The sequence below is a fragment of the Heloderma suspectum genome, chromosome 1, assembly GCF_057233095.1.
Source record: "Heloderma suspectum isolate Gila_16-S chromosome 1, 16-S_ref, whole genome shotgun sequence".
Taxonomy (NCBI): Eukaryota; Metazoa; Chordata; class Lepidosauria; order Squamata; family Helodermatidae; genus Heloderma; species Heloderma suspectum.
This window is the reverse complement of record NC_139458.1, coordinates 74,603,290-74,626,788: the sequence shown is the minus strand read 5'-3', so window position 1 is coordinate 74,626,788 and position 23,499 is coordinate 74,603,290. Positions and strand designations below refer to the sequence as shown.

General features: G+C 42.8%; 1 protein-coding gene across 2 annotated transcripts in view; it reads left to right on the top strand.

Annotated features, from left to right (window-relative positions):
- RGS6 (regulator of G protein signaling 6) overlaps positions 1-23,499 on the top strand; it is a 319,263-nt gene that overhangs the window by 276,696 nt on the left and 19,068 nt on the right. For both annotated transcript variants that reach the window (XM_084827528.1, XM_084827537.1), the window contains 2 exons: positions 3,623-3,809; positions 15,547-15,636. In XM_084827528.1, coding sequence (XP_084683654.1) covers positions 3,623-3,809; positions 15,547-15,636 — 277 coding nt within the window. The remainder of the gene's footprint in view (positions 1-3,622; positions 3,810-15,546; positions 15,637-23,499) is intronic.

Sequence of the window (23,499 nt, the reverse complement as noted above, 5' to 3'; positions counted from 1 at the left end):
ATTATTAAGAACTGGAAGTAGCAGCATATAGAAGCTTTTCCTTTTGTGTGTATGTGTACTAAAAGAGAAATTTTTGCAAGCTCTGGCCAAACGTCATAACTGAGTGGAAAATATATTTTTCCAGTATAAGCAACATGATTCAGATTCATAGTTAAAGAAAGAAAAATCTCTCATTGGAAAATAAGGAGAGAGGGTCATCTGATCAACTGGCATGGTTCTTTGACAGCCTGCATTACTCAAACTACTCTTGAAAGTATTACCATGCAGATATATGCAGTATAGAAGCCTCCAATGAGTTTCCATCATCCTAGGACTGGTTCACACATATATAATCATCTCTTGGTGACTTGCATGTGTGGATGATCACAGATCAAATACCACATACCAGATTTTCATATCTCCTTACATACAATAGGGATGTATGAGAGTTTCATTTTTGCTCACAAAACATGCCCTGTTCGAAACCCGAATGCAAGCACGAGCATGTGTCTGCCAAAAATGTTTGCTAATTGCTGGGCATGTGCTCACATATGATTTGCACAACTCCCAGATTGATCTTGTGCAAATTTCCCACTGCAGACAGAAAGGCCCCAATTTAGTCTATGGAGGAAAGTTGCACAAATTAGGGAATTTGGGGAATTTGCACAAATGTCACATTCAATCACTGCTCAATTTGCGCAAGTTTCCTGTTCATGCAGAGTGAGCAGCCATTGCAAACATGAACAGGAATCAGGCACGAGACAAGCAGTGAGATGATATTTGGAGAATCCTAGCAATCTCAAACATTGCCCGTTCACCCATCCCTAACAAACAAAGGGGGGGGGGAGCCAGTTCATGAATTCTGCTGCCAGTAAAGAAGTGACAAGAGACCATAGACAACTGGGCCAGCTGCTAGGGTACCATCTACAGAGAAATGGCCAAGTGAAGGGGAGGGGCCGTAGCTGAGTGGCAGAGCAGGTGCTTCACATGCAGAAGGTCCCAGGTTCCATCCCTGCCACCCCCAGTTAAAAGGATCAGGTCGCAGGTGATGGGAAAGACCTTTTGCTGCCTCAGGCTTTGGAGATCCTGGTCTCAGTCAGAGTAGTAGTCACACCGCTCTAGACAGATAAATAGTCTGGCCTGCTATAAATCATCTTGCAATGTTACACTGGGAGAGCTCGCTGCCTAGGTCTGCCCCAGTGGCACAAAAACAACCACTGTTGTAAATGCCCTTTATCGCTTATCAGGTATTTATCGCTTCGTGCAAACCCCTGATAAAACACTTACTTGGTAGTAAGAAAAATGCTTTTCTTTCTCAAGTGAAGCTTAAAGCATGTGTGAGCAACATCCGCTTCCACCTCCACCATGGGTCGATGTGGACATAACCAGTTGCATCGATATGTGGTGCTGAGCACTGATGATGTCAAAAAGCATAGGGAGGGAGCTGCACTCTCACATGCGGTGCAAATCAGCGGATGGTGCATGGTAAGAACTGTAGGAACCGAGTAAGCTGCCTTTTACACAGTCAGACCATTACTCCACCTATTCCAGTTGTGTCGACACTGACTGGCAGCAGCTCTACAGGGTTTCAGGCAGGATTCTCTCCTAGCCCTACCTGGAGATGCTGGGGATCGATCCTGGAACCTTCTGCATGCAAAGCAGGGGCTCTTCCACTGAGCTACGCCCCCTCTAGCAAGCCGTGAATACAGATCTCCATGCGTGAATTAATAAATGCTTCTTCCAGTGGCATCCTGTGGGTTTTTTTCCATTAGAAAACTTTGATGAGCTTGTTTAAAATAATTTAAGAATGTACCTAATAAGTGACTCTGTAAATGTTACTGTGTTGGGTCCAGATTGACCATTTTGTGAATGGAAGGGCTCCTCCCATCCCTGGAAGCCAGTGGGATCCTCACTAGAGGAAGGGGGCAGGGAGGGGATTTGTGTCGATTCCCCCTTCCCCTTGCAACTTCTTCTATCACCTCTCATGCTGCTTTGGAGGGGGCCCCAGCCCACAGGGAAGCTTTCCAGGTGAGACCGGTGGGGGGCGGGGGCTGCAGAGGAAGGAGGAGTCATGAATAGCACCTCCTTGCCTCCTACCTCCAGCACAACAGAGCTCTGCTGAGTGCTACTGTGGATCCACACTATGGTGTAAAAAGTCCTTTCTGTCATAATTTTGAACCAAGAACTGAAAACCAGAGAGGCAGCTCAGTCTGCATTTCATACTGTTGGCTTAAACAAAAGTTCATGGTTAAAACAGCTTTGTTAATTATTGCAGGACATAGAATGGAATCCATTTCTTTCTGCATCTATGACTCCTCAGGTCCCACTGAAATAAAAACTGATGTTTATTAGTAGCCAGATGTACAGGCTTAACTGACCTGTCATGAATGAAGACATTTCACACATGAGACTTTAATCCACTGTGTTTTCAATCATTTCTTAAAACGAATGTAAAATCTACATTGGCTGCAATGTAGATTCAATTTCTGTTCTGAATTCTCTCCCACAGCAGCATCCATATGTGACACAAAAAGTGCTAGAGAGGTTCAAATGTCCTGCAAATGCAAAGGTATTATAACTATTTTCCTAGTGGCTGAATATTGGCTATACAAAATATCAGCTGCTTTGCCATAAATCAAGAGTACAGAATGGGCAGCCTGGTGGAGTTTTTTTACAGTCAGAGAGGCAGGTAAAGAGGTGGTGGAGGATGAAGATGAACCCCTTGAGTCACTGAGCCCCATTTTAGATTGGACTGTTTATCTTAAAGGTGCCTCCCAGGTTGCTATAGAGGATCTAGCCCTCCATAATCTTGCTTTAGAGTTGACTTATGCTAAGACCAGGATGATAAAGGAGCAAATACAGGCAACTTGAAAAGGCCTGTTGAACGGTTGAGATTTGAACAGTTAAATTAATTAATTTATTGAACATTTAAATGAACAGTTAAATGCTTTGATGCTGAACACAAGTATCTAAGCTGGTGTATAGTAGCAGAAGACCAAATAAAGAAGGGGACACGAGCCAGGTGATGGGGATAGATTACCAGTTGAGGGATGGTTCTTCATGATAATGAAGATATTGAACACATTAAATCCTATATGTCCCAATGCAATGAACTTTAAACAACGTGGTTGAAGTGCAAAAAAAGGCTGACCCAGGGCAGCCCAGTGGCTGCATAAGGTCCCCCAAGACTTGAATTGTGCCTCCATGGGTGTCCTGGCCGCCTGCCACCACCTAATTCCACCCACCATGCCCAGCAGCAGTGAGACAAGAGCCATCTGTATCAAGATATCTGGGGGAAGGAGTGGACAAAAGGCTGTCCACACTGTCCCCCATTGATCGTCAGACAAATTGCTCTTTCCCCAGTGCTGCCAGAAGTGAGGAAAGAACGATCTCTCTTAGGATTGTTGGGATGTGTATGTGGTGCATGCATGCACATATGTATAAATATGTCTGAACCCAAGCCAGCATCACACGTGGCCCTTGTGGCCAAAACAGTTGTATATCCCTGCTATAAATAAACTATTTGATTAACCTTTAGCAGAGATGAAACTAGGATAACTCTGAGCCTTGGTGGCTCAGGTAAATTCACATTTCTGAGATCAATTTCCCTTCTTCTCCTTCTTCTTCTTTCCCCTCAATACAGGTTTTGGTTGGCTGTCCAAGATCTCAAAAAACAACCATTGCAAGATGTAGCTACCAGAGTGGAAGATATCTGGCAAGAGTTCCTAGCTCCTGGGGCCCAGAGTGCCATCAACCTGGACTCTCACAGCTATGAGATAACCAGCCAAAATGTCAAAGACCCGGGGAGGTACACATATGAAGATGCACAGGTTCGGATTTGGGTGTCATTCCTAATTGTGCATTAGAACAAAAGAGGGGATGTTAACATTTTAATTTCAGGTTCTGCAAGAACCGTTCCTGTAAAATGTACTTATGTTTAACAAGTTAATATGTACAATGTGTCCGTCAGTGGCAGAAATGTAAGAGCTGGTTACATTTTTAAATTATTCTCTATTAGATTTGCTACCTACCTAGCCAATTAACAGAATTCAGAAGGCTTTTGTTGAATTTGTTCCTTATCGTTAAAAAAGAAAGGGCTTGTATTAGGAAAACCATTGAGCCCTTACCCCACTATGGGGCCTCTTCTGTATTCCCCTTAATGTTAGAAAGAGGTCATAGTAAGACTTATGAGCGAGTCCTTCTTTAGCAGCAGATGCCAGCACAAAGACATTATTATGACATGTCACATTTTCTGGGGCTGAGTCTTGGCACTGAGCATAGATTTCAAGAGTGAGTCCTGGCATGCCCTGGCTCAAATTAAGCCCTGAGTTCCCACAAGAGTTCACACTCGCGCACACACCACATTCCTGTGCAGTAAGCCAGGCATAATTTGCTAAAAGAAAACACTGGTGTGGTAGAGAAGATAGGAGAGTATGATATTAAAACTGTGCAAGATGGGAAAGAGAATAAACAATCTGAGCATCCTTGGATAGGAGGGAACAAAATGTTTCATTGTACTTTGTTGATTTTTTATGTTAGCTCTCCAGTAAACTGAAGCAAGTTATGTTAAGCCCTAGATAGACCAGTGTAGAATCGACATGTTATGAAAGATCAGGAATGTGTTTGCCTGTCTGCTTGCCTGATACCTGCTCGTTGGACGTCATGCTTGAATAGGGGCCTACAGATGTCAGTAGATCTAATCCACAGAATAATTATCCCCAAGTTTGATGGGTGTATATTTCCAGATTTGGCCTATGCATAGTGGGAGCTATTCAGTGGCGGCTCCATACATGAGCGACATTGTATGGAGTAGCACCTAGAAAGGGAGAATGAGTGAGCAGGCAGGTGCAGCTGCTCTCTCTTTCTCTAGGCAACACCATGGGCCCAATCCACCCTGCTGTGGTGTCCAGAGTGGGTGAGCAGGAGAGCAGAGGTAGGAGCCGCTGCTGCTTTCTCTTGCTTGCATGCCTCCCTACTTCCCACCCCCCACTCCAAAAATGGCAGTGCTCAAAGGATTCCTGGCTGGGGGCTGGTCCCCCTGCTATTTGCTGCAGGGCAGGGAAAGGAGGGGAAATTACTATTTACTGTTTACTGTTTGATCACCTCTTTGGCTTCTTCCCCATCAGAACAAAAGTGGCAGTGATAGGCACCGTTTTTTAAATACATGTGTCTCATCATATGCCCTCAGTAACTTGAACTAAGTGGTATATTGTCCTATGGAAATTATTCACAGAAGCAGAGTTCTGACCCCAATTAAGGAATTTAACTGGACTTCTCAGATTCACATGTACCTCTGATGCAGAGAGCCACATTTTTTACTATGCATTTGAGTCATCATCACCATGTGCATGAAGGAGCAAGTGCAATGGGATAAGCCTCAGTAACATAGATATTGATACATCCCACCAAAAAGGACCTGCATAGAAAAAATAGATTCACACATTGCAGACTTATGTAGGGATGGGGGTGGAATTAGTTCAGGTCACATTTTAATTTTAATGCGAACTTCTTTAATTTCACACTGTCAAACCACTAGGTGAACAGAAACTCTATTATCCACCAAATTCACACTTATCCAAATGTTGCAATAGAGTTCTACAATCAAAAAATGCATATGTAAAGAAAATAATGTTCAAAAATGTATTATAGTAGGAAATTTGCTTGCAAAAAAGTGTGCAAAAATGCATGTATTCAGACAAATGCCCACAAAAATTCTTACAAATTTTCATGTGAACGTAAAAAAAACAACCTCAAAGTTTGGGATGAAGCAAATTTAAGCTGGGAGAAATTCTTGATGTTTGACATGAACTGAATTTAAGATTGGAAAAATGAGAAAACAAGAAAAATCAAAACTGACAGATTTGTCCATCTTTAGCCTTATGCATGGCAGGTGTTCATTCAAATCCATGCCCATTTAATTAGGAACACATCAAAATGTAAGCACTGTAGCTAGGTCAAGAGGGCCAGAAAAACCTGAGTTTAGGAAGCAGGCAGAAATCAAGGACTGGGTGAGATTCAGACATGATATTACAGGCTCAAGAAAAGGACAGGGCAGAGGAAAGAAGAAGAGAAACAAGAGTACAGTACAGGCAGGATCATGGATACAGGTAGAGGTTTAAGGAGAGCTACAGAACTTCAAGCAAAAGCTGTTAAACATCCCATTAGCAGTTTCTTCTTGCTTCCCTTTCTAAGTGCCTCTGGGAGACTGGAGCCAATGACAACAGGGGCATTAAAGGTGCAATCCTATGCATGTTTAGACAGAAAAAAAACCCTATAGGCTGGCTGGAGAACGCTGGGAATTGTAGAGCTTTTTTCTGTCTAAAGATACATAGGACTGCACTCTAAGTAATTTTAGCTCTGCTTGCAGTTCAAGGTAGCAGGGGCCAGAGGAGTGTTTGCTGATAACTAGTGGAGACAAAGCCTTACTCCTTGAGAGCAAATGAAACTATTTATCCCATGCTGATTATAATGATGGCCATTGTTGAGTGATTGAATTGGTGTTTTCTTTCAGTACGGGAGACAAAGGGCTGAATCATTCCTGCCACTTCTGAAGGCCACTGCGCATAGAAACAGGGCATAAGAACGCAGATGGTTTTTATATGTGGACAATAAAATAGGATTTCCCCAAAATGCATAAGAGAGAAATGCATCATTCGACATGTTGATCTGTACAGCCATTCAGAGCCAGTGCAACTGTGGCTTTAGGGTATACAATCCATCTCCATAGTGGGCTTAAAACAGCACACACCAATCATTACAAGTCCCCCCACCCCAATAAACAGACATACGACAAGCCCAGATGGCAGTTCTGTTCTGAGAATTACACCACAGCCAAAGTGTACACTCGCAATGAGGTTTTGCCCTGGCTTTCATGGAATATAGCTCCAAATCTATTATACTTCTGCGTATGTTTTTCGCTACAAACTCCCCAAAGGCCTGACCAAATATATCATAGTGCTGACACTTTCTGGAATGTGGCCTACTGTACTGACAAGTTATTGTAATGTAGAATGTTTGCTATTGTAGGCTGCTTGAATAAAGCCACATCCTGTCCCTCTACTCCCCCTCTTGAATGCCAAAAAAAAAACAACAACCCCAAGCTGCAACAAAAATCACCATATTTCCACTGCAAATTTAAGCTTGTGGGCAGCATGCTCTTTGCAGAGGAATACACTGGGAGGTTAAGGATGTGGCGGTTTTAAGCCAGATCTTGGCTAGTGATAACGTTACCGAGTCAAATCTTTAAAATAGCAGCAGGCAGGCATTCAGTTGTTTGGGGGCCCCTTCACAAAACTGACACCCTTCTGCTGGGCTTTTGCATAGATTGTAGCCAGCTGCATATCCTCCAGTGTTTGAGCAACCATGCTTACAAGCCGCTATTCAGATCTTTGCACTCAACACACAAAGATCTTTAACATACCCAGGTCATGGGGATGTTTGGGGGCTGGGCTTGCATGTTTGCCCATGTACCATCCTCGCTTTAATTTTACCCATCTTGCAGGCAAATGCCTATATAGTAAGGTGGTCTTGTGTCCTACCTTACAGAGAACAGTCCTCTATATGAAGGGCTGTCAGAGGATAGTGCTCTATTTCAGGGGTCCACAAAGCTCTCCCCTCCCTGCCCCCTTTAAAAAAATGATTTTAAGACAAACCTTGGAAAATGTTAGTGCAGTCTTCTTTCTCTCCCTTTGTAGCCTCTCTCCTTGCTCTTTCTCTCCCTTCTTCCCCCTTGCCTTGCTATTTCTCCCTCTCTGCCAGCCTCTAGCCTCACTATTTCTCTCCTTCACCACCACCTCTTTAGCTTACTTTTGACTAGCCAGGCCCCCCTGGCAGCCATTGCGTTTCTAGCCAAATCCACCATGGGAACCATTTTGTGGTGGCGCCCACAGCCGTTTCTCAAATTCCAAAATGTGTCCAGTGGTCCAGAAAGGTTGGGGAACCCTGATCTATTTGAAGACATCCTTCATTTGAAAGGCTGTTCAATCCAAGTCCACTTCAATGATAAAGTACCACAAGAAGAGACAGCAAGGGCCTTGAAGTAGCCCAAGAACACTTAGCACCTGGACAGTGGACCGAGCAGCAAGCACACAGCTCACCTGGTCCCAGTCTTGCCCAGTGAGATGTATTTCATTTCTATTTAAGGGGTAGTCATGATTACTACATTTGCATTTATACATATGTAAATTCAAATATGCAAATGTTATGCAAATTAATGCCTCTTTTGTCCCCTTCTTTTGGCAAAGTGCAAGTGGCCACCCTAACATATCCTCCAGTGTGTTTCCAAACCTAGATCCTCATGGCTGGACTGGGAGCCTCGCATGCAGATTTGATGCAAATACTCCTCTATGTACACATCTTAAAGCACCTGCATTTTCCCTGAGAGTGCAGTTGGGCTGGTGCTTTCCCATTCACCATTCAATGTGTAACTGGGAATGCACATTCCTACCCATTGTCTCTGGCTGCTAGTTGGTTACAACATGTTTTGCACATGACCTGAACTGGAATGCAGCCACAGGCCGTATTACCACTGAGGTGGCAATGTAGTACAACCCTAGGCACGGACTCTGTAGTCTATTTGGAAACAGAAAGTGGGATCTTTTTTTTCTGCTATGTAGCTGCAGTCAAACAATGAATGCATTTAATCCAACAACACATGCCAGATTACAAGCAGAACCACAAGTGTGTGTGTTCAAGAATGCAGTGGAAGGGTGGCCTGGACAAATGAGAGTATATAACAAGGGTAAGCAAACTTTTGGGCCCATGGGCACATTTGGAAATTTGAGAAGCTGTTCTGGGCACAACCATAAAATGTGTGGGCATTGGTAGTCACAATGCCCAAGTAACCTGCCCAGAGGCATTCATGGGAAATTAAGATGGCAGCCGCTAGAGGCTCCCACTTCACTTTGATGTAATCCCAGCTGCCAGTAAAAAAAAACCCTATAAAATATTTTAAAATAAAAATTGGAAGGAGTATGGTGTCCTGGTGGGCACCAAGGAAGGTGTCTGGGCTGTCAAATCTGGTTTCAAGTCAAAGAGCAGGGGTCTTGAAGTTGTCCATCTACGGTTAGCACCTGGAGAACAGACTGAACATGTACACAGAACACATAGTCAGTCTTCTCCACTATGGTGAGATGTATTGTATTTCTATTTAAAAAATAGCAATTATTTCAAAATTTGCATCTATACCGTAAATTAGCATATATAAATTTTATGCAAATTAGTATCCTCTTTTGTGGGGGATGCATTTCCTCTTTTTTGGCAATGTGAAAGTGGCCACCTTATTGTGACCTGACAGGTGCTTGACAACCCCCTGTTTTGTAGTCCTAGGCAGGCAACCCTTGATGGGCTTACATACATGGCTAATAGACAGGACTAAATCCAGATTCGAGGGGGCCCAAAGCATGGGTTCTTCTGGTGGGCCTCCCATGCCAGTGGAGCTCTCCTCCTATGTCCATAGGTGGGCTTCCTCCCCCTGTGAGGGGCAAGAGGACATGGGAGGAGAGCTTCTGCCAGTGATGGTAATAATGGTGGTCCTAAAGAGCACCAGGTGGCCACCATTATAATTGGCCATAATGCACCACAGTGACACAGTGGTCCTCTGGGACATTAAGGGTAATTACAGTGGTGGTGATCTAGTGCTCATTGGAGCACCTGAAAGGGGGACTCAGGGCAGTAGCATCAACACTGGTGATTCCCTCAGCAGCTGTCAAGGATAAAGCCTGCTGATGGGCTGCATGGAAGTTGGTGGGTTGTGAGTTACACAGTCCTGCAGTAGCTTTTTGGGATAGATTATAACATGTAAAAGAAACATCTTTTTCAACTTTTCTTTCCTCATGTACCTGCAAAGTGCAGGGAGGAGGGTGGGGGCCCAGAACCCTAGATTATCACACTGAAAAGAAACTAGGGATGATTTTTTGTTTTGTTTTGTTTTTGCTAAGCTCTATCAAGTACTCGGTACAGAAGTATGAGATAAAGTTGTGCTAATTTAAATGGCTCAGCAGTTCCCAGCATCCTTGTCTAGTATTCCCAAGGCCCTGGTTGGCTGGCTGCCATCCTGTGACCTAGTCAGGGTCATTGTTGCTCACCTGCGGTGGGAGAGAGAGAGTTGAGATCTTCTTGCGCCACATTGATTTGAAGCAGGTGCCTTATCAAGACAGCCTCCATCTTATCCTGCCTCCCACATTCCCATCTGGATGTCAGTGCTGTTGTTTTGTGTTCCTTTCTGTTGGTTTCAAGAACATTTATAAAGCATGTCCTTCATTTCCTTCCAAAGACATGGCATGTACCAGGGGAAAGAGGCAATGGGGGGGCAGGGTTGGTGTATCTTTACTTTTACTTCCCTCCTGCTCAGGCGTCAGCCGTGGTAGCTGTGTGATTTCCTCTCAGACTTTTCTAATTGATTTATTACCACTTTGTTTTTTGCTTGCTCATCGGCACAGCTGCTGACATTTTCCTTTACTATTTATTATTACAAATGCAGCGATATTGCAATGCCCAACCAGTCTTTGACAAAAACACAACACAAATTACTACAGTGGCTAAAAATCCAACGACATGTCATTGGCATTGTGAATGTTATTGATCTTTTACGCTGTATATTCCCCTGAAATCTGACATGATGATGGGCAGTACATAAATGTAAGAAAGAAAGGAGAAAGAAAGAAAGAAAGAAAGAAAGATGTTTTTCCTGAAGTACCAGTATCTTTCCCCCCCACAGGTGAAAAAGAACTGAAAGGAGACAATTTGGATAAGAAAAATGACCTAAGGGGAAAGAGATTAGAGCCCCTTCCTCCCCTCCCAGGGAGAATTTCCGTTCTAGATTGTTGTTTCCAGCAGCTGCTTTGGATTAAAAAAAAAAACATATTGGGGAAGATAATCACACAACTGAGCCTCATGTAGTGTGACCCTATGCAATGAATCTTTCTGACCATATTCCACTACTGGCAGGGCTTTGGTTTTTCTTTGGCAATAGGTTCAGGAGGTCTGTCAAAAAAAGGTATTCCTTCATAAAATGCTCAATTATCTTATGAAACTCACTGCCAAAAAGGTGTTGGTATGGTTACTAAGTTAAAGTGCTTCCAAGATGGATTGGACAAATTCATAGAGGATGGGTCTAGCAATGGATATTAGAAATGACAAGTGTGATGTACAACAAAATCTTGCAGTGTATCCCTAACCCCTAAAAGGAGTGCTCCTGTTCACCCAACCTGGAACAGAGCCTTGTAGTGCTATTCGAGCTCTGTGTGTGTGTGTGTGTGTGTGTGTGAGAGAGAGAGAGAGAAAGAGAGAGAGAGAGAGAGAGAGAAGTTAGTTAGTTAGTTAGTTAGTTAGTGCGCAATCCTATGCATGTTTAGATAGTTTAGACATGGCTAGCTGGGGCATGCTGGGAGTTGTAGGCCTTTTTTCTGTCTAAACATGCATAGGATTGCACAGTTAGTTAGTTAGTTAGTTAGTTAGTTAGTTAGAGCTTTTCTACATGAGGCTGTTAATCCACTGTATCTACTTTCAGTTTTGTCACAGCATTGAGATCCAAGCACTACACGAAGAGCATTTCCTTTCCTGCTTTGCTGCTACATAACCTCTAGGTGGCACTGTGCTGTAGCGGAATAGCACTGATACACAAGAGGAAAAAATAATTTATTTCACTTTTACAAATAAGTACCGCATTTTCCCTGTTCTAAAAAAACCTCTCTGAAAATGATCTTTAGATACAGAAGCAAAACTGGAGGTTTACAACATCATCTAAAGAACCTGTAAACAACTGTGAGTAGGGAATGATGAGTGCATGATAAATGCCTCATGTCAAAAAGCCCTTAATTTCAGGAGGCAGGAAGAGGAAAAGGACTGTTTTTGTGTTTTTGTTGCCCCCTGAGACCTTCCCATGCTGTCCTAACAGGTAGTAGGTGAAGTGGAAGAACTCTGCCAGAAATCTTGGAGAACCACTGCCAGTCTGAATAAACAGTACTGGACTAGGTGGGCAAATAGTCTGACCTGATAAAAACCAGCTTCCTAGGTCCTTAAAGTGCTAGAGGGAGTTATATATGGGCAACAGGATTTCTGTGAGAGGGAAAGGGAGACGGTGTACATGGCTACCCAACGAAGCAATATATAAACCAGTGGAGGCTGGTGGCTTCGATTTTAATGTGGCTGTGAGTCCATTCTGGGTTTCAGTCAGAACCAGCCAGAACTCTAAAGGAGCTATCCCATGTGCTGGACCTTATCCCCAAAATAGGTTCAGCATCTTGGATAGCTCCTTTAGAGTTCTGGCTGGTTCTGTCTGAAAAACAGAATGGATTTATGGCCCCACTGAAACTGGAGCCACCAGCCTCCCCTGATATAAACTGCAGAACTACATCTCCTGGTAATGACTTCTGACTTTGATCTGCCTCATCTGGCTCAGTGTATGTGATTGTGCAGCCACCCTATCTGGTGCCTTTAGGAACAGCTTGATGCACAGAAAAAAATTTACCAGATGAAGTTTTCCCCACCCCATTATCTCCATTCCAGAAAAAAAAAAAAGGTGCAGGAGGGAGACCAGCTGGACTGAGTTATATTTTCAGTAGAAACAGATGCAACCTTCAGTAGTGATAGAATTACAGTAAGGTCTGGGTAGGTCAGGCCCCTTTATGGCTTTTTGGGCCTCCACACTTCCTTCAGGATTCTGTAATATGCCTTATGTATGAAGAGAAGGAGACAGGGGCAGGAAAATATCTTCTGTTTCCATCCCAAACTACATTTTAAAAAATTCCAAATAGCAAACTTACATGTTTCCAAAAAACCAGAATTGTAAGCTTTAATGTTGTTAAAGTTTAATATTACCTTTGCCCTTTTAAAACCAGAAATAAATGCTCATTGATGACTCATAAAGATATGGAACCCTATGGGAAGATGCCAAAATGATGGCGGTCAAAGCTGCTGCTGCTGCTGCCACTACCAAGAGAAAAGGAGCCATTTTTCCTGCCTTTTAGATCTGCCAGAACTAAGTCATGGGGCTTTCCAAATCTGCTTCACCGAGAAGGGCACCTTTCTACCAAATCCTGGAAACTGTAATCCAAGAAAATGATAGCAAGGTAGTGTGATAACTGAAAAGTGCTGTCTCCAGCTGCTAGGTTTTAAATGATTTCTCTGATCTTTTAAAACAATGACACATTAAATTATGACCCAAAGTACACAAGAGGAGCGACAACAGGGCACACTAGAGCAGATCCAGATGGGCAGTGGGAATAGAATAGTTAAAATTGATTTCCACCTATTTCACTGTCAATGCTTTCCCAAAATGCTTGGCTGTCTTTTCACCCTCACATCTGTTTTTCAATGCCAAGCACTAATTGCATCTTCCCTTTGTGGGCTGCAGGCTCCACATATTTTAGCAGTCATGTTGCATCAGCAAATATTATTGGCATCTCCATAGGGGGACAGATTTTAATCGATCTAATCAGTTATCATAAGAGTTTCCTACACACAGCCTGGATTCATTGTGTACAGAAAGCTTAACTATAACTGAAGCTATCATTCAAATTGGAGCCTTTGTGGACAGCAGCTCTCTCAGGTACAGCATTGAGAGCAAAGCTGAAACAGTGAAAGCCAGAAGGCACTCTTTACAGGTTGCAAAGGAGAGGGATGCTTTTTCCTGCCAAAGTTGCACGGATGTGAGAATGATCACTGCAGCACTTTTGCCCATCAATTGTTTGAAAAGTGAAAAATCGTTGCACTCAAAGAAGAGGCTGGCTGGCTCCTAGTTACATGCCTAATTTCCTTCTTTGCCCTTTTCTTCATTAGAATTCCAAGCTTAGTAATAATATTAAGCAATTGCGCTATATCAATTTTTAAAACCCAGCAGTGGAGTGGCAGTGGTCTTGCTATGTACTGATCCCTAGATATGCCTTCATAAAGCTAATTCATATGTGGTCATTAGGGATGGGCGAATCTGTCTGTTTTGCTTTCTCACACATCTGACTTTTTGAAATCTCTAGTCTTTCCTCTCCCTTCACACTATTGCCTTTCTTGGTGGTGCCATTTTATCAGCATATTGCTTTCGTTTTGACTCATTTTTCTAGACTAGGGCTATGCATGTGTGCAGGTCTTGGTAGATGCCTTGTGTGTCCAACTCCAGAAGCTGGATACAAGTGGGAAAAACCATGCACATAGCACCATTTGTGTGTACAGTTGCTTCTGCATACGCATCACCAATTCATTCTAGTTGGAATGAAGCAATTTTGTTTATATCATAGACATGCCTCAATTCTTCAGTCCCAATCCGAATTAGGGATGTATGGATTGTGTAAAATCCATTCCATCTTTGTTTCATGGATTGTCAGGCACCTTTTGTTCCATCATCCGCCCAGCATCGGAATCGGATTTTTTTGTTGTTTCTGAATTTGCACAAATTTGCATTTGTGAAATTTTGCACCTGCAAAAATGTGCAAATTCTCCCAAAATGTACATTTTCATGCTTTGGCCTATGGTAGAAATGAGCATTTTTGGTTGGGTTTTTAAATTTTTCTGTATTTTTCTACAATGAAATTTGCACAAAATTTGGGAAAGTTAGAAAACCAGTCTGCAAGTCTGCGGAATCCACCTAACAGCCAGTCTGCTGCAGAATCCATGGTCAGATTCATGAAAATCCAAACTCATTTGGTTCCATTGCGGATTTCTCCAACATCTCTAATCCAAACAAGGAAATTCCGTTACATACCTTTAGAGCCAGCTGCCAGGTCTTTGCACTTTTTTCTTACAAAATGTCTTCAAATGTTTTAAATGTCACCTTGTTTGCTACACCACCAATAGAGAACATCCAGACATTTGTATATCAGTAGCTGTGTTCAACAATATTTTTGATGATCAGATCTCTAACCTAAATGAGCTCCTACCCAGCTTATGAGAAAATAAATAGTAAGATGGTTTGAGGGTCTTTGGACTGAAAGGTGGGATAAAATTATTTTGACTGTGTAAGTAATCATTCATAAATCCTTGTTCCATCACTAGTGATGTACATATTTTGTTAAATCTGTTCTGTCTAGGTTTTGTGGATTGTCAGGTATCTTTCATTCCATCATCCGCTCATTGATAGAATCAGATTTTTTTAGGGATGTATGAGAGTTTCGTTCCATGCACTAATGCACAGTAGCAGTAATACGGACTTGCACTAATGCACATTAGCACAAGTGTGAATTTGCACAAATCCCCCCCACCCCAAAAGTAAAAAGCTGGTCTGCAAGTCTGCAGAATCCATGCAACTTGGAAAAAGTCCATCTCATGCAGAATCCACAGGTCAGAGTCATAAAAATCTGAACCCATTTGAATCTGTTGCAGATTTCTCCAACATCCTTATCCATCACCCAAGACCTTCCTGTCCAGGACCAAACTCATTATATGATATAATATTGTTTCTCCTGGTGGATAGATTAGCTAGGGTACTCTCTGCTGAACACCCACCATATTGAAGGGATAGATGAAAAAAAAACCCATTTGTGCCTTGGTATTCTCTTTCTCTCTTATAGGTGCGCAGAAAATGTTGACTGGGGTCCAGTAACAAATCTCAGCTTGTCATTTCTTCCCTTCCCACAGGAGCATATTTACAAGCTGATGAAGAGTGACAGCTATGCACGTTTTCTCCGTTCTAATGCATATCAAGACTTGTTGCTGGCAAAGAAGAAGGTATCTATCGGGAAGGACATGCTTGCATCTCTGAGCACTTCTTGACTCCTGCCTGCTGCTTGCTGCTGTGTGAAAATGAAAATTTAGTGGGGCGGGTGTTCCCTTTTCTTTTCTTCCAAAGGAATGAGAACACTTTTCTTTCTTCCTCCTCAAAGCTCCATGTTTGGCATCCCTATAAACAGCTTCAGCAATCAATGTGAGGAAGACCTAGTCTGACTGTCTTCTGCAAGGGTCATTTGAAATATAAGCCACTGTATATGGAGTCAGACTATTGGTCCATGTAGCCCGCTGTTTGTCTACTCTGATTGGCAGCTCCTCTCCAAGATCTCTGGCAGAGGTCCTCCCCCAGCCATACCTGCATGCAACCTATGGCTCCCCTACAGGGGTCTTTCATGCCCAACATGAGGCAGTAAAATTCCATTCTATCCTTCTTCAGGACAAAGATAGCATCTAGTCTTACAAAATGTAACCCACCTTCCCCAACCTGGTGTCCTCTAGATGTTTTATACTTCATCACCCAGCATTACTGACTATTAGCCATGTTATCTGGGGCTGATGGGAGTTGAAGTCCAGGGTACTGGGTCAAGAAAGGCTGAGGTAAGCTATGAATCCATTATTTTCATGACCATGGTAGCAACAATAGGGAAGTAGAACAAAATCCTCTTCTGTTTAGTCTCTTAGGTCGAACCTCATGGGGTTTTTTGGGATGCCTTACCCGGAGACTTCCTCTTGATTTCCTATCAACTCCCCTCCATTTTACCTGCACTTTACTGAATGTCAATTGCTTCCCCCTTTTAAACGAATACTAATTACAACTCAGACTGATCATTCCTCAAAAATGGCACACCTGTCCATTTCCTCCTCTTGATATCAGCATGCCCATTGATATCAGCACACCCAGGTCAAAATAACAAAGGGATTGGTGTGTGGATTATCAGGTCCTAACAAGACAGTTCTCTTTGGAGTAAATGGGGTGGAGAGCTGAAGTCCTTTTCTTTCTGTTTGTGGGTGTGTTTAAATGTCTGTCAGAAGGTCCTCCACCCAGAACTACGTTGTATACATGCATGAGAGAGAATTTCCCAATTCTCCTATACTCTTTCAAGACACTCTATATCAGCTTTCCTCAACCTGGTGCCCTCCAGAAGTGTTTGACTGCAATTCCCATCATTCCTAGCCAGCGTGGCTATGCTGGCTGGGAATGATGAGACTTGTAGTCCAACACATCTGGAGGGCACCAGGTTGAGGAAGGCTGCTTTATATGGTTTTTCCCAGCTTCTGCAGCTTGAGCTGGCTGCAGTTTCCTGTTGCTTTCCTGTCTGCGTTCTCCATCCTGCTGGGGCTTCCACATGCTGCTAAATTAAAGTCAGCCTGATCAAACCCTCTGCTGTAGCTCCAATGTGCCCTGAATTATTAGAACATATTTTCCACAATCCAGCAGTCCTTTGTGTGCACAGGAGCTCCAAGGCACAGCTGGAGTTCCTGAGCTAAGCTTCACATCCATTTTCGGGTGGGGGCAGCCTCTCATGCACAGCGGAGAGGTGCATGCAGATCTCTTCTTAGCACTGAAGTGGAGATGTGTGCACAGGGTCATTCCTGGCCTGAGTTGATGTGAGAATACCATCTGCACATTTCAGCTGACTCACAAGCAAGGGGCCACTAAATTGGATCTAATGTTCTGGAACAATTCAGCGCCATCCACTGTACCCTTCAGCATTTATTTAGCACCAGCAGCAGAGTGCTCAGAACCTCCCAGAGCCATATTTTACATTCTAGCTGCCACTGTGGGTGCTCTATAGAGGCAATGGACCAAATGAGTCTTTCTGTTCCACCAGGCATTGACTTGAAGGTACTTTTAGAGGTATATGTGGCATTAAGCCTAGCTGGAACGGGAAAGTGCAGACACAGTGGGCATAGGGTCATTTTTGTTATATGTAGATTTGTTGTGGCTCTTCAGAGTGGTGTTAATCCTGTGGTGGGCAGCCATACATAGCTTACTGGTGGGCTGTGTTCAGCTTGTCGGCTCACCATTTGGACAGGCCTGCTTTCAATCAGATCCTACTTTTAGATAATGTTCCATGGTTGTCCAGGGTGCTGGGTGATTGGCAATGTGCATCTTCCTGCTGCCTCTGTTAGGGTCTTAGGATGATGAAAAGTATCAGATTTTATGCCTGCTATTAACGTAGGTTGGCTCCTGAGGTGGTAGCACAGTATCATGACCATTTACAATAGATGGTGGGATGGCCTTCCTACAATGGGGATTGCTTTGCTGAAGTGGGGCAGCCACCCACCTGTCCTCTGTGGTGGTGGTGGTGGTGTTTTTTAGTATGGGGCTGTGCACTCCAGCATTTCCAGGGGGCACACATCCTAGAAGTGAACATTGCTAAAAGGGAAAGAAGTGTGGAATTACAGAGGGTTGCTCCAGGAGGAGGTAGCGTTCCTGGGATTAACTAGTTTCATTTTGATTTCAAAATTGAAAAAGGTGTATGTATATGAGTAAGAAGTCTCAAACAATACCCAAAATGCTCCTTTGTGAAAACAAAGTCCTTTAATGCAAACCACCCTGAAGGAAGATGTAAGAATGGGCCAAAACAACCTGCCCTACTACTGATAGGCAGGAGGAGACAATGTTATCCCTTAGCCTTTGATGACAGGGAAGATGGAAGGAGTGTGTGTGTGTGTGTGTGTGTGTGTATGTGTGTGTGTGTGTGTGTGTGTGTATGTATGTATGTGTATATATATATATATATATATATATATATATATATATTCCCAGACAGCTCCCAGAGCAGGTTTCACATTCACAACTGTGAGATGGCCCAGTTAGTACTACCTCCCTGTGTCCCATCCTTATATATGGGCACATATATATATGCACTTCTGAGTGTTAGACTGTGAAGTGTGACTAGTTTTAATCCAGAAAAATGCTAATATAACGTGATTTCATTGTCCCAGTATAGCAGTCATTAATCAAATCATTTTTTCCTATCTACCCTTGGCCTGTGCCGGAATCAGCTATGTTTGCTCTGATAGGTTGTATGTTTTCCCCACGATGGGGTTTCACTGCTGTCATAAGCACAGTCTGAGGACTAGGCAGTTTTAAATCTGTGCATATAGAAACGTATTATTGTATTCGAAAGGACCTTTGGTTTTTTGGAGGGGGCTTTCTATGTGAAGTGATGACACATCTTGGCAATAGATCTCGCACTGAACCAACTCACTATGTGGGGGATGAAGCAGAAAGGGGCAGGCTGTGGGGAAGAAAGTAAGGGGAGGGGGAAACATAGAAACAATAAACATGTGGACCCCACTTTTCTGCAGCTAACTAGAATAAGTGCTTTCCTAATCAAAGCATTTTTACTCTCAGTAGCCATGCCCAACTGTTTTGCTGCAACAAGGTGTTGGTTGTTCTCTTGCGGCAACTGCCCACTCCTTTTTTTTGCATGTTTGAAAACTACATCAGCCAGACTCTAGATTTATGTGTGTTGGATTCTGCATTTACAGCCATTAATGAGTCATGTTGGAGCAGACTGTATTGTTGTTTGTCATTATTCTAACTGCTTTAGAATAAACAAATTAAGGCACAATTTTATGCAAATTTGGGCAGAAAAAAGAAGTCCTACAACTCCCAACGTCCCCCAGCCAATATGGCTGGAATACAGTGGGAGCTTTAGGACATTTTCTGTCTAAACATGCATAGGATTGCAACCTTGTTGACTTTGATTTGCAAAACTATCCGAAGAATATTTACTTTATACTGAATAGAGCCAGGCAAATATCTACCTTGGAAACACAGATCCAGCTACTAATAATGTATTCAGCTAGGCAGGATATGGTAGGCAGGATTTCAGCTGATAATCAACTCATGCTTACCTTTATTTGATATGCATCATCCTTACAGTGCAATCCTGTGCAGGTTTATTTGGAAGTATATAACCACTGTGGTATAGTAAGTGTGTTTAGGATTGTAGCCTTAGAATAACTGGAGTGCATTTCAAATTTTCAGAATGCATGATGTGCATTATTTCAGTAATCCTTACAATAGCCCTGTAAGGCAGGGGTCCCCAACACAGCACCCGCAGGCATCATGAGCCTGTGGGGACCTCCAACACTGCCCATAAAGCTCTCCCCTCCCTGCCCCCTTAAAAAAATTGTTTTGAAGAAAAACCTTGGGAAATTTTAGGGCAGACTTCTTTCTCTCCCTTTCTATCCTCTCACCTTGCTCTTTCCCTCCCCTTTCCCCCCTTGCCTTGCTATTTCTCCCTCCCTGCCAGCCTCTAGCCTCACTATTTCTCCCACCACCACCACCTCTTTAGCTCACTTTTGACTAGCCAGACCCCACGGCAGCCATTGTGTGTCTAGCCAAATCCACTGTTGGAGCCATTTTGTGTTGGTGCCCACAGCCGCTTCTCAAATTCCCAAAATGTGCCCACTCGTCCAAAAAGGTTGGGAAGCCCTGATGTCAGGTATGCCAGTATTGTTGTGCACGTATTTCAGATGGAGGTGGGTGGCAGTTAAGGTGGAATAAAAAAATGGTTTGCCTAAGGCAGAGTGGACAACACATGGACCCCCATCCTCTTTTGTGGCCCTTGCTTTTTGTGCCCCGCCACTGAATTTGGCAGCATCACAACAGTAAAAACAAAACAAAGCACAGTTTGCCACTGAAATTCAGCAGCAACCCACCAGATTTTTTGTTTTGTTTTTTTGCAGCAAACCACCAGCGGGGGCGGGGGGGGCAGGGAGAGGGGTTGCTGCCACCACCTAATTGCCCACCTCTAAGGCCACCTAGTGATTTAAGAGCTCACACCTTAGCTGCTTCGTTACCCAAACAAGCAAAGCTGTGTTAGTCTAAAGGCTCTAGTCCAAAACATCAAGATTTCTTAACTATGCATACAAGGAGATTCCTGCAGCCAAGAGGAACTTTAGCATTCACATTTCCAGAAAGTCTCTCTCTTTACATTCTGATGCTGTATGTAAAGTAATTTGAAGACCATTTGAAAGAATAGTTCAGCAATGCAGACTTTCTCATTGCTCACAATAAGAACGCTATCACATCTATAATATTTTATTGACGGACATGCAGGCTTCTCTTTTAGTCATTTGTTCATTAACATGCATTCACTGGTTAGGCATTTAATCCCAAGTGCCCCAAATGTTGCATTTCAGATTATGAGCATCAAATGTTGCAATTCGGATTGTTAGCATGTTGATGCACAGGCAAAACTGTACCAGAACCAGACCAAAGGCAGACCAACCACAAGGAGCCCTTGTGCTGAATCATCTTGATTCTTCTGTCATGTGCTCATGAGGTTTGCTAGCAATGAAGGCAGCCGATCTTTGTCTCCATTTTGTCTTCCCTGCTTTTTATGGGATGTTGTTTTTGACCTGAAAGATGTGTTTCTGCCTATTCTTACTGTGGGCATTATGTTAATGGAAGGTACCTGATTAGTCCCTGTAGACCATCCTTCCCCAAAGGGCCATGCCGGCTGGGGATGGTGGGACTTGTAGTCTCTTCCACTTCTATTCCTTCTGCTCAAGGCCCAGAAAATAGATCTGAACAGATCTATAAGTCAACATCATTAGCTGTAAATTCCTACATTTTTGTATCCTAGGTGAGTTGAATAGTACTACTGGAAAGAATCAAAAGGAATTTTCCAAAGATCTTGATCTTTGGTCATTCCCTTATTCGACCCCTATCCCACCTCCCATCCCCCTGCAGTACTAGTGGACAGGAAAGATGCAATTATAGAAACATTCACTTGCAAGGCAGGGCATTTAGGTAATGTTGTTATGTACCTCCCTGACTTCCTGAAGCAATGCTGTTCTTTTCCTTGCTTTATTTGATTTGAAGCATGACAGATTTTAATATCATCAGCTGCTCTATCAGATTTCTTGGCTCTTTATTTAAAAAAAGTAATGTCACCAAATGCGTCCATAATAAATCCATGTCTTACTGACTTCCACATCTAGGTGAACCGAGCCAGGACAGTGACCCTGACATCATGGGCTGGAGGCTTTTCCCCTGACCATTATAGTTCTTTTATTCAACAGAGCAGTGTGCTTGCCATCAAAATTATTCCTTTGTTCGTATTTAATAGGATTTGTCGTATGCCACAAATGAGCTGAATGATGTTTCTCTGGAGAATGGTAGCATATCTCGTGTGTCTCTGGTTTTCTTATTATAGTTATACTATTTTATTTATATTTCTAATTTCTCAATAGCAAAACACAAAATAAAAAACCATAACTTTAAAAAACAACAGCATAACCTCATCTTGCCAAAACCATATGCCAGCAATTGCAATAAGTCTGCAATCTTATGCATACTTTACTGGGAGTAAGCCCTGTTGAACACAGTGGGACTTACTTCTGAGTAGGCTTTTATTTATTTATTCTTTTAATTATTTATTTAAAATATTTCTAGGCTGCCTTCCAGGGCAGGAGCCCTCCCAAGGCATACATAGAATTGCACTGCCAAGACATCAAGGGTTGACTGAAGCAGAGAACAGAGAACTTGATCTGCTATATTAGGACTAAACAGAGAGCTATGTTAAATATGTAACGTGCAGCTGATCCTCACCTTTTTCTTTACCTCTAAGTAAGCATGTGGGGCCACCACACATGGCACCACCACAGAGAGGGTAGAGGTTTAAACCTTCCCATCCAACCATTTTTTCCCCAAATATCCCCCCCCAAACCTCCATTGGCATCAATTAGCAGAGCCTGAGGCACATCAGGAAGGTATGATTTTATTATTTATTTGTAAGTCACCTTGAGTTTGAATTTATCATAGAACGGCAAAATATAAATGCATTATTATTATTATTATTATTATTATTATTATTATTATTATACATTTTTGGCAATTAGATGCATTCATCTAATCCTCTTATATCCTACTCCATCTATATATCAGATGTGTTTTAGATCACTCAACCACCCACACACTCTTTAGACTTTATATTCATTTTACTGTCTCAACAGTTTTCAAAAAATGTACCTTCAGGAAACACTTGGTTTATCTGTTGTGGAAGAGATCCGAGAATCTGCATGGAATCCCCCTGCACAAAGCAGAGATTCCTGAGATATATTCTAGCACATTCACTCAGTTCACATGCACACAGCACATGCACAAAGCAAAGCAAAGGATTATGGGATAAATTCTAGCATTTATACTCGGTTCATATGGGTCACAGATGAGGACTTTGGGGGCTTGCCCAAGCTCCCTGCACATTGCAGGAAAAAATCAGTTCTGGCAGACAATCTGTCAGGAACTTCTGTGAAGCTGCCCAAGAACCCCAAAGTTCCTCAGAGCACAGTATGAAAATCATTACATTATAACCATAACCCATTCCATGTGTCACAGTTGTCCAGTTAAATTCAATCATGTAATAAGACAGTTAGTCAGTATTAACTCTGATCCAGCTCCAGTCATGAGCAGCTCATAATCCAGGTTAGGAATATGCATCCTAACCAAATCAAAAGAATCAAAATCAACATGGGGAGGGGTATTGAAGCGGACAAAAGGAGGCAGGGAGCCTGCTTCCATGGGTAGCTGCTGGATAGGGGCAATTATGGATTTTAGTACCATATTGGTTCATTTTTTAATTGGTTATTCCATCTTGAATAGGAAACTACTGTCTGCTGATTGGGAAACTTTAGGCGCCTTCCTAAAAGCACAGGGAATAACAAAACTAAAAAGAGATAGATGCCAGATGAAGCATTACTGATCCTCCGCTTGAACTATGTAACTTGGGACAACAGGGCAGAATCCAACAGGGCACTTACGCCCCCATCGATTCTCTCATACCCTGCCAATTGTGTTGCACAGGCGGCCCCCACCACTTGCACAACGGCAACTTAGCA